At 40.4% G+C, this 12404-nt stretch overlaps 1 protein-coding gene across 1 annotated transcript in view; it reads left to right on the top strand.

The window, feature by feature from the left end:
• The first annotated feature begins 1378 nt into the window (after positions 1-1378).
• RORB (RAR related orphan receptor B) overlaps positions 1379-12404 on the top strand; it is a 207928-nt gene continuing 196902 nt past the window's right edge. Inside the window, exon 1 of the mRNA XM_073346242.1 lies at positions 1379-1412. Within this exon, the coding sequence (XP_073202343.1) occupies positions 1406-1412 (7 nt within the window). The 5' untranslated portion in view covers positions 1379-1405. The remainder of the gene's footprint in view (positions 1413-12404) is intronic.

Genomic DNA, 12404 nt, shown 5'->3' with positions numbered 1-12404 from the left:
ATATATTCATTACTATATAACTGCCAACTATCCCTATCCTGGTAAAGCAAACTTCTTTTGACACCCACATTCCCTCTCCTGAGAGAACTGTTTTCAGAAGAGAGAGATCAGGAACTATAGTCCCATTCCCAGAATAAAATACATATCTGAGGAGGGTTCCTTTGCCTGCCTCCCTCACCACCATACCCCTTCAGGAAAAAAAAAATCACATGATGGGCTTCACATTTCCCTGTTTTGTTACCTCTCCTCAAACTCCAATGCACTGCAGGCAGCTCACTTTGTACCATCATTTTTCCTGAGACTGAAACCAGAAAGATAAAAAAGCAGTAGGCATCAAAACAGAGAAAAGCTCCCACAAGTAGCAAAAGTTCAGAAAACTGTTAAGAGAGAATATTTCCAGAGTGATCTTCATTGCTTCTTGAGTCTGGCAGTCGGGGGTGATTTACAAACATAAACAGCCCAGTTCTTCTGGGCCAGTGTGCAGTGCTGGATTGAGGAGGGACAGGGAGAATATCTGGTGATGATTAAAAACCACACACAGTTATATTTTATACATTAGTTAACGTGGGAGTGAATAACCCAGGGCAGAAAGGAGCTGTGCTTCTGTGACAGCCACCGAGGGAGCAGCAAACCGGCCGTGGTGCTCTTTTTTGTGCATGTGTTTTCCTCTTCCCGCATCCCCCCCTGTTGTGATAGCTGTCGGTGCGCCCCTCTGTCTGTCTCTGTCTCTCTCCGGATGGGTCTCCCCCTCAGTGGTCCCAGCCGGGCTCCCAACTCGGGAGGCTTTTGATTGGCGGCGGTGCTGACAGCAGGAGGAGCTTCGGGTAGCCGGTGCAGCCAGCTCTCTGCTATAAGCTTCTTTGCAGCTTTCTCTCTCAATCTCTCTCTGCGCGTCCCTGTAACCGAGCAGTGAAAATTCACATTGGGGATCTGCTAACAGGCACAGATGTCATGTGAAAACGCACATGCTCTGCCATTCACACAGCCCTTCTTTCTTTCTTTTTTTTCCCCTGTTCCCTTTTTTTTTAAAAAAATAGGAACTCCTCTCCCCGCCCTCCTTGTAACTAACAAACCAACAACCACCATCGCTCCTGCTCCTCCTCAGTCCAAGTAACCACAAAAGAAATCTTTTGGAGCTGCTGGTGGTATTTCAGAGCAAATAGGGGGGAGGAGGGGCGGAAAAAGAAACACGCACAATTCAGACCAGCCAGCCAGACATTCCTTTTACATCTATATACACATAATACTTTCAAAACATAAGAATAACAACCTTGGAGGAATGATTTTCCCAGCAGAGCAGATCTACTCCGGCTGCAGCCTTCGTTCTTGCTGAGAGGGGATTTTTGTGATACAAGGTCCAAGCTGTTAGCTTCATGACTGCACTGAGCAGGGAATCGCCAACACCATGCGAGGTAAGGGAAGAATTAGGGGAATAAGGAGGTGGGAAGTATATTACTGGTGGGGGGTGTTGATTTCACAGAGCCAAGGCTTTTCTTCAGTTCCTTTTTTGTGGGTGTGGGGAATTTTGCTGCTTATGTTGTATAAAGTTTTTCAGTGATGTCTAATGTACTGTTTGTGATATTGATTTTTCTTTCTTTATTATGGAGGTGGCGCGACTTATTTAGGTTTGTACGGGGGAACTAAAACAAGCCCAAAGTAAACAATTTAGAAATGTTGGTATAGTTCACTCGGGCATCTGTTACAAGTACTTCTATATGATGATTAGCAGGAGTGTAATTTAAAGAGGGAACGCAAGAGCACTTCATTATACGGGAGGTTTCAGCTGGGAGTTAGGATTGAGAAGAGTTAAGTCTCCTTAGCATGTCCCGGCTTCCATTAATAGGAAGAGATGAGGAAACAGTCCCCTGAGAGCTGTTCGGAAATGTTTAGACACGTCTTATTTTGGCGTGCGTTGGGCATTCGTGTAGGTTCTCTCGCAGGTGGTTTGGGTTTATTTTAGGAAAGGGGGAGCATTTGGACGCTTTCTTTCCTGGCGTGTTGATGTGCCGCGTAGGGGGCACAAACCGGCTGCGAGGAAGGGGGTAGTGGCTGCTTAACTTCTGGTGGGAACTTCCATGCTCGCTTTGTTTTATTACTCTACACTCCCCCGCGCCAGCCCTGCTCAGTGTCAGCTGCCGTCACTTTGGGTCGACTGACCTGGGGGGGGGAGGGGTGCAGGTCACCGGTTCCCTGAGGGTGGTTGAGGGGCTGGGCTGTCTGGAAGCACCTGCTTGGTTGCAGAGATGGGCTCTCTCCGTTGGGGCTGCCTAGGTCTCAGCTCGCCCGTGCTAGGAGCCAGCAGCCCCCTTTCCTGTGTCTCCCTCCTTCCCCTGGACTTTCAGCTGACTCATTCTTCCATGGGAGAGGAGCTCCTTGCATTTTAATGGAGTCTTTGGCCTGTCTCAAAGCAAAGATTCCCCCACCCCCATCCCGCCTCCCCTCCTGTCTCTCAGCCCTTCCCAAACAGCCAGCGACGCTAGTAATAACACTTCATGAAGTGGCCCTCAGCCCTCCTCCCACCCTACCCAGACACCCCCTCAGCATCCCCCAGCCCGCAAGTTACTGAGAGGAGTGAAGACCCGAGGGGGAAGGGGGCAGACGGGGCGCCCCCGGTGCGGGGAGCAGCGTCCCCTGCGCACCCCAGCCGGGCTGTGGGTGGCCCTGAAATCCCGCTGGGATCGGCGGGAGGCGCTCTGGCGGCCTCTGCCCCCACGTGGTCGCCGGGCCGGGAGAAGATGCTCTGCCCCGCCGGGGCAGGGCGGGGGTCGGTGATCGCAGCTCCCGTGATCCCAGGAGTCCGCTGCCCGTCCCTGGCGCTGCCACAAGGCGGGGGGGGGGGGGGAGCTGCTGCTGCTGCTCGGAAGGGCAGCGTGCCGGGGGCGAGGGGAAGCGGCGGGGGCTGGGGGGCGAGGTGACTGGCAGCGGGTTTGCTGCGGGGCTGGGTGCTGGCAGGGGGTGGGGGTGCGGGCGCGGGCGCCGCCCGCGTGCTCTGCCCGTGGAGGCAGGGGGACTCCAGGGAGCAGCTGCTCTTTTTGCGCGGGTTGGCGGTGGGTCGGGCAGAGCCGGCGTTTCTGGGCCGGGGGTTGGGGGGGACGGGAGGCGTGTGCCTGGCGACGTGCTGTGCGCGCTGATTGGTGTGGCGGCCAGGAGAAGCCGGGGGGGTGTGTGTGTGGTGGTGGCTGTGTTTCCCTGTCGGCATCTGCGGTTGTCATGTGCTCCACTGACCCACTTCTCCCCGGCCCGGAAGCCAAGCACAGGGACCAGGGCAGGACCCCCGTACCTGGCAGATTACTTAGTGAAAGCTCCGCTCTCCTCCTCCTCCCTGTCGCTTTTCGTCACAGCTCGTGCCCCCTCGCCCTCCAGCAGCCCCTCTTCCTCTTTCTGGCTGCAGGGATCAGACGGTGCATCCCTCCGGAACCACCCGTTCCCGCTACCGTTCTGATGCCGGGCCAACAAAAGAGGGTTACGGCCTAAAGTGTGTGTGTGTGTGTGTGTGTGTGGCGGGGGAAGGAGAACAGTGTATCACTTCTGACTATTGATAGGAACCAGCCCTGTGTGCACATTTCTCCAGTGTCTGAGTTCCTCTCATCCAGCCCTGAAATGTGATGAGTGGAAACACAGAGACGCCATCGCTCCCTTACAAAACTTTTACATTAATTCTTCCAAATGTCTTATGCTGGATTTTAGGAAACTAACTCATTTCCCTGGTGGTTAGCAGAGCCGTTAGATCGGGCATCCCTCTTATTTAGAGGAGAAGGAACTGGCATTTGCACCGGGAAGAGCAAGGCGCTAGGTGACCACATAGGCTGGCAAGAGCTTAACAAAATTTAACTTTAAAAACCCCACCTCGAGTCAGTGAAATCTCTGGTATGCCACGTCTTTTCTACCTTTCATCTTTTAAAATGTTCTTCTTCTATGTCAACCTAGCAGATCATTTGCTAGTTACTGTGTACTTCATGTTCTGAATGTAGCCTCGTTTCTTGTTTAGGGTTTACGTTTTGTTTTGATTAAGGATGTAGGAGATAGCGGAGGGGTTTGTGTGTTGGGAATAAGCTCTTGAATGACTCTCTGCATTAGTAAACAGTCTGGGAAAACAATCTCCTCTCCCCATCTCTCCCCACAGCAGCTTCCTCTGTTGTAACTGAACAGCAGCTCATCAGGGTCCTTAACAGGTTGTAACATTAATGGGAGAGTTGCCTCCAGTGTTTCTTCCACTTGCTGTATGGTAAATAATGTAAAAACAAAATCCTTTGCAGTGGTGTTGCAGCTGTGCTGTTCCCAGGATATGAGAGAGACGAGGTGAGCGAGGTAATACCTTTTATTGGACCAACTTCTGGTGGTGGAAGGTTCAAGCTTCCCAGCTACAGAGAGTGGGCTTCCACCACCAGAAGTTAGTCCAATAAAAGACGTTATCACACCCACCTTGTCTCTAAACCAAATCCTGTCATTGCCTAAAAGAAGTCAATTTGATTTCCTAGAACAAAGGAACGTGCCGTCTCTATCCCTTGTTCTTTTCCCAGGAGATCGGTGACCCCTAATGTCAGAGGTATCCAGACTGACTGAGTGAGTGATTCATGGGAATGGTGAGGTGGTGCAGACATGTCAGCAAACTTTGCAGTGCCCGTACCAGCATTTCCCACTGGTCTGCAGCAGGATAGCCACGTTCCCCCCATCAAATTCTGTCAGTTTGACGGAGGACTGCCAACCCAACCCTCCTCCCACTAAGGGGAATAAGATAGAGTCCTAATGTGTGTGTTAAATACATTTTATTCAATACTTTTAAATTGGGTCTGCGTGGACTTTAAAATACGATGGTAGAGCACCAAACCCGCCCCCACAAGCGATCTATTGTTATGCGAAAGAACGTTACCTAAAGAGTGTTTTCAATCGAATATACATAACGACGAAACGAGATGCAATCTTGTGTGGCTTTAAGGTATTCGTTTAACTCAGTGGGTGAGTTGCTTGTTAATAATAATATCAGTCCCATTCCATGTTCAGTTTTGTTAATACACGTTTATTTAATGAATAGATTATTGACTTTAGCAAATTGAAATAATATTGCAGGACTGTAAAACATGCGTTTGCGGCTTCTTGTAAACTACATATTCTTTTATTTAAGAATAATTTATTTTGGTTCACTATTAGAAGAGAGAGCACCGTCTTTAACATGAGATCTTCAAACTTTCCCTGGCGATTTGCAGTCCCACGCCATTCCGTTTAGAGTATTAAGTCTGCGATGCATGCATGCTTGTCTAAAATTTCCCAGACTAAAAATTTCCATCGAATGCCCCAAACTTGGAACAGCACCTCCATATGTCTTTACAGAATTATAGTCTGGGAGTCAGCCCATATCCATAAAAGTACATCTGTGTTAAAGTCACACTTAAGCAGTTATTAACTACCTTACAGACATTGGTGATCTGATACAGACAATTATTTCCTCGAGTGCTTATAATTTTAGTTTAAGTCCTTTTAAGAATACTCAACGCTGATTTATTGCTGAACAATATTATGGGACAGTAGCTGGAATGTAAACATCATCGTGCTTTAGTCACTGTAGTTGTCATCTTTAGTCCATCTCTTTCTTTTTTACTAGAAATCTCAGTCAATATAGAATATGTAATTTTGGAATTTATAAGGGGAAAAGGCTAAAAACTGCTAGAAGTATAATGGTGATGTTACCTTTATAAGGATGTACAATATATAGGCGTAAGACTCATATGAGACCTTTGAACTGAAGAAGGTTGATTTTTAGATCTGAGATAAGAACACTCATATTTTTCTTAGTAAAAGAGGCTTTTTATGTGCACTATTGTAAAAGCAAGGTGGTGTTTGGATTAAAAAACAAACCAGAAAAAACACTTGTTTTGTTTCCTGGATATTTTAAATTTGATTTATAATATCATTAAGCAAATTATGAACATTAGTGCATTTTAACACATTTTAATGGGGTGGGTTGTTTTTTGTTTGTTTGTTTTTCATATAATGCAACTGAGTCTCAGTATAGAGAACTAACAACTGGCTAAAAGCCATGTCAAGTCACAACTAATTTTATCTCAAGTATTTACAAACACCAAGATTATGATCAGTTAGTCATTTTGTTAAAATTACATGTAAACAGTGTTGCAAAGCACAACATTTGTTGATAAGTAATATTTAAATTCTCCATTGGTATCTCAGCAAACAGTTAAATCTAGTATATTTCAAAGGAAAAAACCCTCAAAACTCTAGAGTTTAGGTACTTTTCCAGGTTTTGTTCTATGATTTACTTTTAGTGAGCTGTAGCTCACGAAAGCTCATGCTCAAATAAATAAATCTAAGGTGCCACAAGTACTCCTTTTCTTTTTGCGAATACAGACTAACACGGCTGTTACTCTGAAACCTTTTTTTTATTAGTTTCAGGACTGGGCTGTGAAATAATACATTACTTTATACAGTTATTCTATTTTCACAGTTTCACTGAAATATTCATGAGCAATTAGGAAGGTGTGAATTAAACAAATCCAATCTACAGTGTTATTGAGGGAGTTTATTAATTAGCATGTAAAAAGTGTCTGGACAACTGAGAAGCATGTAATTTCCTTAAATTTAATAGATGGATGCAGGTAATTTTATAATTGTATTAAGGTAAAGAAAATAATTTTCTTTAATTACCCCCAAATCATGCATCTCTGCAATATGATAAAAATTAATTTTGGAAAGAATGACAAAATGCAGTCCTAATTAATTGACATGAATATCTACATAAATGTAATAGTGTATTACCTATGCAAGTTCAATGGTAGCACAAACTAATATTGATTTTAATGAGTAGGACCAGACCCCAACAGAACTGAAATCTATATTTGAGCTGGTCACAATGTGTTTAATTCTTCAACTCTTACTTAGATAAGTAGTTCTGACTCATATGAGTAACACTCATTGCCTTCAGTAGGGCTACTTGCATGAGGAAGAACCATTTACACCAGTAAGAGCTTGCAAGATTAGGCCTTAGCGGAACGCAATTTGGCTTTACTGATAAGTTTTGATAATTTTCAATAAACACTTAGATATGATGAGACCATACTAAATGGTAAAATATTACTCTTCTTTTTTCATAAAAATGCGAATGTTAATGTTGATAGGTAAATGACATCCCTCTCGTTAAATTATCATAAGCAGAAATCAAGTCTGAAAATTGAGAGATTATTTTGATTTTTAAACCATTTACTAATTCCACATGATGTCACATATGTATGTTTCTTTGCAATAACAATAGTGTTTATATTAGATTGTACATATGGAAGTGCTGTATTTAAAATTTAATATAGAATCAGATTTCTGTCATAATTAATTTCTGAAACATTTGTACATCCAGATTGGTAAAGATTTGTATTTCCTAACTTTGTTTTATGAACAAACTCTTTTTGGTGAATATTTTTCCAGTGATCAGCAATCTCATACTTAATTTAAAATGTATATTTAAAAAGCATGGACTACATAGGACTGTGAAAATATAGAGTATATAGGACAGTGGAAATTCATTCTTCTCTGTTTTGAAAAGTGCCAAGCACAATGTGAGTGCTACCAAAAATAAATACATTGAAAAGTCATCATCATCATCATCATAATATGACAACTAAATTTCCTGTTTTGGAAATATAGGTCCTGATCCTGCAACTTTTGCTCATACTAGTTGTCCTTACACAAGAAGCACCACTGAATGCAGAGTTTTGAAGCTTTATATTTGATAGTAAAATATATCACTAATCTTAGGATGGGGGAGGAAAATATGTAAGAGGGAAAACAATCTCTTCACAGGAGTTACAACTCAGAATTCCTATTATAAAACACATTCCCATCCTAAGCAGAAAGTCTTGGGGTTGGCATAGGAATCAAACACTATATGACATTGACATGTGCCTATTAGGAAAGTATAGATGAAATATATCTTTGATAATATACAGTCACAGTAACTACAATTTGCCATAATATGTGTGCTAGTTATCTAATGCTGGAAAACAAAATCAAAAGAGAGAATCCCAGTCTGCCCAATAAATCATTTCTTTTTTTCCTGTTTCAAGTGAAACAATGAATTCACAGAAGACAAGATTTGTGCTATGAAATTGAAGGATGTCTGCTTTGTAGCTAAAGACAAAGGAAGTACACAGGAATAAATATTGATTGAACTAATCATCAGATGAATAGAAATGAGCTTTACCAGTGCACCAATATAATAGGTTATGTTAACTAGCCCTTTCGTAGCCCATATGCTGCCCTTTCAACCTATGACCCTATCCATTCAGCTCTTAATGAGTGAAACCACAGGTGTTATAACGGCATTTATGGTAAATCATGCTAAATATAATAGTTGTATAAATAACTAACATGAACTCTAAAGGAAATGTAAAAAGTGACTCAAAGGAAACATTGTAAAAATGTTAAATGAAACATAACAATAGAATAATAGAGAGAATAATAATTAGCAATATTTGTACAATGTTTTACTATTTTAAGGTGCTGTCCTAAACATTAATTACTGTAGGACATAATAATAAATCTATTTAATCAACGTTATATGTTTTAAATTACATTTGTGTTTTGACTGGATGAATTTATACTTAAAATCAGTTCCTCCAAAGACTAGTTTTAATAGCTTTAAGAATTTAGTCCAGTTGGGGATTTCCTTAATGTTTTTTATATATGAACTATAAAAGTCACTATTATTCTGTATGTTTTAATATACCGTCCCAGTTTTATTACCTCTGCCTACTCTGTTTTCAGCCCTGGCCAAGTTAATGGAGCTACTTAGTCAGATACCACACAGTGTGAGTAACAGTGGCAGAATCAGGCCTATAGTATTTTGGAGACAATCATTTACTGTTTTATTTCTAATATTCTCATAAGCATATTGAAAATACCCACTAATTTCAACAGAAGTTTTCCAAATAGGATTAAGTATCAAATATGACACTCAGTTCCTAATCCTGCAGAACCTCACTCACTTAGATTTTACCTACGTTAAGTAGTTCTATTTAAATAATATCTGGGAGTAAGGAGAGCAGAGTTTGGCCCTGTGTGTTTTTCCTTCTTTTTCATTGAGGCCCACTTTTTTAATAGAGCAGAAACACACATACTGTGCTTTACTTTGCCAGAAACATATTGCTGAAATTTATGCAAACAGAATGACAGCTGTTTCTCTGCTTCCAATACAAGTATATAGGCTAATTCAGTTTGACATAAATGTGTTTACTATGGTGTTAATGATGAATTATTTTGATGAATTGGCAATTATAATGTATCTAACAACTTTTAAGGAAGGACATCAGTGAATTTCATGTACCATCCAAAATTTAAATAACTTTAGAAAAAAAAACATTAGTTATCTCTGACTGTATCACAGACGTTTCAAACAATGTACTCAATAAAGAGTGAACATCAAGCAATTGTGGTTATTTGTTAGATGAACTCATTTTGATTCAGAGATGACCGTTTTATACAGTCTGGGCCAAATCTTGTTATCTTGGACTTTGCTTTTGTGAGTAGCCCTGTTGGATTCAAGGGACTGCTCACCTGAGCAAGAAAGCTGCATTTGACACGGTATACCGTATACCCACGTGAAACCCAGTGGTCTGGGATTGTAAGAAATGTGAAAGACTATAAAGATTTAGAGGGAATCAAAGTTATAAGAAGCATGTTGTGATAACAAAGCTTGTTGCACTGAGGGTTTAAGCGGAATCTCCTTGGAGTCTCAATCTGTTCTGTACTCTTTGAAAATGAAATGAAGTTGGTAGCTTTCCAGAACAAGAGAAGCTGTCAAAAGCTCCACATTTTTTCAGAGGAGCTACTGTTAAAATTTCAAGTATGCCATTCTAAAGCAGTGCACTCTGGCCTCCAGGGTGCTCAGAAACAAAAACCTGAGTGTATTTAAATCTTTTTTTATTATTATTTCCTCTAAGTGCACTAACTGCTCGCCACATTACAGACTGGGTACATATTCAGCTTGGCCAAATTAACCTCTCTTAGTACCAACACTTCCTTGAACATAATATTAAAGCTGGAAGCTATTATAGGTAGTTACAGGAGTGTAAGTGTGGCCAAAAAGCACTATAGTTTTGTCACTGGTTAATGTGTATTGCAAAATGAATGTTTTAAACATACGCTGGGCGAATGTTAAAAGTGTCTCTGCCAGGCTGCGTGTGTGTTTCAAGAGATCTCACCACAGGTATGAGCTTCCTTGTGGTTATCCATGACCAACTAGAAGGCTTCCTAAACTTGCTTGTCTAGAAACTGTTCTCTTTGAGATTGTGTTATCTGAAATGTCAGTTCACAGGAACCAAAATTGCTCTATATTCTTTAGACTAGCATTGGCAAACAAGTCATGCATTCTCCTTGCATTTCATTCGTCCCCGCTTTAAGGCATCTTTGTATTCTAAAAGTTTCCTTACTCTTATGAGTACATCTTAAGATGTTTTCTGAATTTTGTTGAGTGAAGGTGTTTGGGGGGGTGCAGCAGAAGAAAAAAATAGATTAAAAGAAGTTGTTAAATTACAGTTCAGTGTACTGTCAAAATAATGAGCTGTCGAGAGGGTGGCATATATTTTTGAATAGGTTGATCTTGGTCTCAAATGAAATTATAGTTCCACTAAAATAAATCTCAAGTGATAAAAGTAAAAAAATTAAAAAAAAAAAGGCTGCTTACAGATAAGTAATACTTAAATACCCAAAGCATTCATAACACAATAGGAGATAAAGTTCCGAACAGAACCTTTGAAGAATTAAATGATTAGGATACATTTATGACTTGGATTGTCAGTGGAATGAAAGAGGAAGACTTGTTTTATGTAAGTTATACATGTTGCAGAATAGAACTTGAGCTTGGATAATGAGTGTTTTCAGATAATATGGATTCTGGTGTTCAAAGGTACTTATTTTGAGAAAAGTGGAAGATGCAAGGACAGGGGGCCCAATTCTGCTTCCATTGCAATAAGTGACAAAATCCTGCTTATTCAAAGGGATTAAGACTAGGCCTTTAACTAGAATAGTGAAAACAGCATCAGAGGATGAACATGGATAGAATTTACAACCCACTTTTTAACAGACTCACTTAGGAAAGGGATGACTGCATATACTGTATATGAACAACAGTAACTAAGTCAACATGTTGTTTTAAGGATAACAAGAAGGATTCTAGCTAAGAAGTTATAATAAAGAGACATTTGTCTCTTGGTCTTCCATTTTATGAAAATGTGCCTGGTTTTATTAAGTGGAAAAAACTTCTAGCTGGATCTTTTTAATTTAAGACACTGTTAGAGAAGTATAACTATTCTTTAGAAAACTTCATGCAGCACTTCCAGTGTTTGTTTTCATGACCACTTGTTAGTGCTGATTTTGTTTGCTACAAGATGTTTGGAAAATAAAACATTACAAATCAGGTCTTAACTATATAATCTAGACATAGTTAAAAGGATACTTGTGGGGTTGCCTTTCGTTGATAGCTGTCTGGGAGAGAAATAAAACAGTGGTACTTGTTTCTAGTTACTCAGAACTACTATGAAAAACCATCCTGACAACAACATGTAAATTTTTTTTACAATATAATTATGTACTAGAATATGCTTGGTATTAATTTATACTGCTGCAAATTTTAATTATGAGTTTGGGAAAAAAAGCCAGATTTGCATATCTTTACCCAAATACAGGGGAATCAAGAATGAGCAAATGTGGTAGTCTGGTAGCACAGAGAAGCGATGACACTAGAGAAAAACATTAGGGAAGGGGGCACAGTGTTTTTCTGGGGTCATATTTTTGAGAAGGGAACCTGTCTTTGGAGCAAGTCGTATTGATAACTTATTTTAACATGCTTAGGAATATATAAGGTAGCGATCATTATCCTGTCTGGGTATGCTTGAAAAAATATTTAACTACCATCAATGATTGCCATCAACTAACTGCAAATCAGACTTCTTCCATTACGATTAATTCCACTTTGCCAACAAAAATGTACACTTTCAAACATTAAGTGCTCCGTTCAAAATATAGAAAGCCAAAATAACAAAACAAACAAACAAAAAATCCCAATCAGATGGGTCAAAATAATAAACTATATTGCACCACCAGTTTTTAAGAAGAAATATCAATTGAGATCAGTGGAGGGCTTTTGTAATAATTGGGCTTACAAATTTACTCAAATTATAAGATCATCTGTAAAAAGTATGTAAACATTTATAAAATGTTACAATAACCTAAGATAGCTAATGTTAATTTTAAAAAGTACAGAAAGGACTAAATTAGTCTAAACAAAAAAGCCTACTAGTATAACTCCAGAACAATGTTAGAGTTATGGTTAATTAACAAGAAAACTGTTTGTTTGTTTTTTTTAAAAAAAGGGTTAACCAAAATTAGTGTGTCAGAAACTAAGC

Source organism: Lepidochelys kempii, chromosome 5 (genome assembly GCF_965140265.1).
Source record: "Lepidochelys kempii isolate rLepKem1 chromosome 5, rLepKem1.hap2, whole genome shotgun sequence".
In the NCBI taxonomy this organism is placed as follows: domain Eukaryota; kingdom Metazoa; phylum Chordata; order Testudines; family Cheloniidae; genus Lepidochelys; species Lepidochelys kempii.
This window is presented reverse-complemented; position numbering and strand designations above follow the sequence as displayed.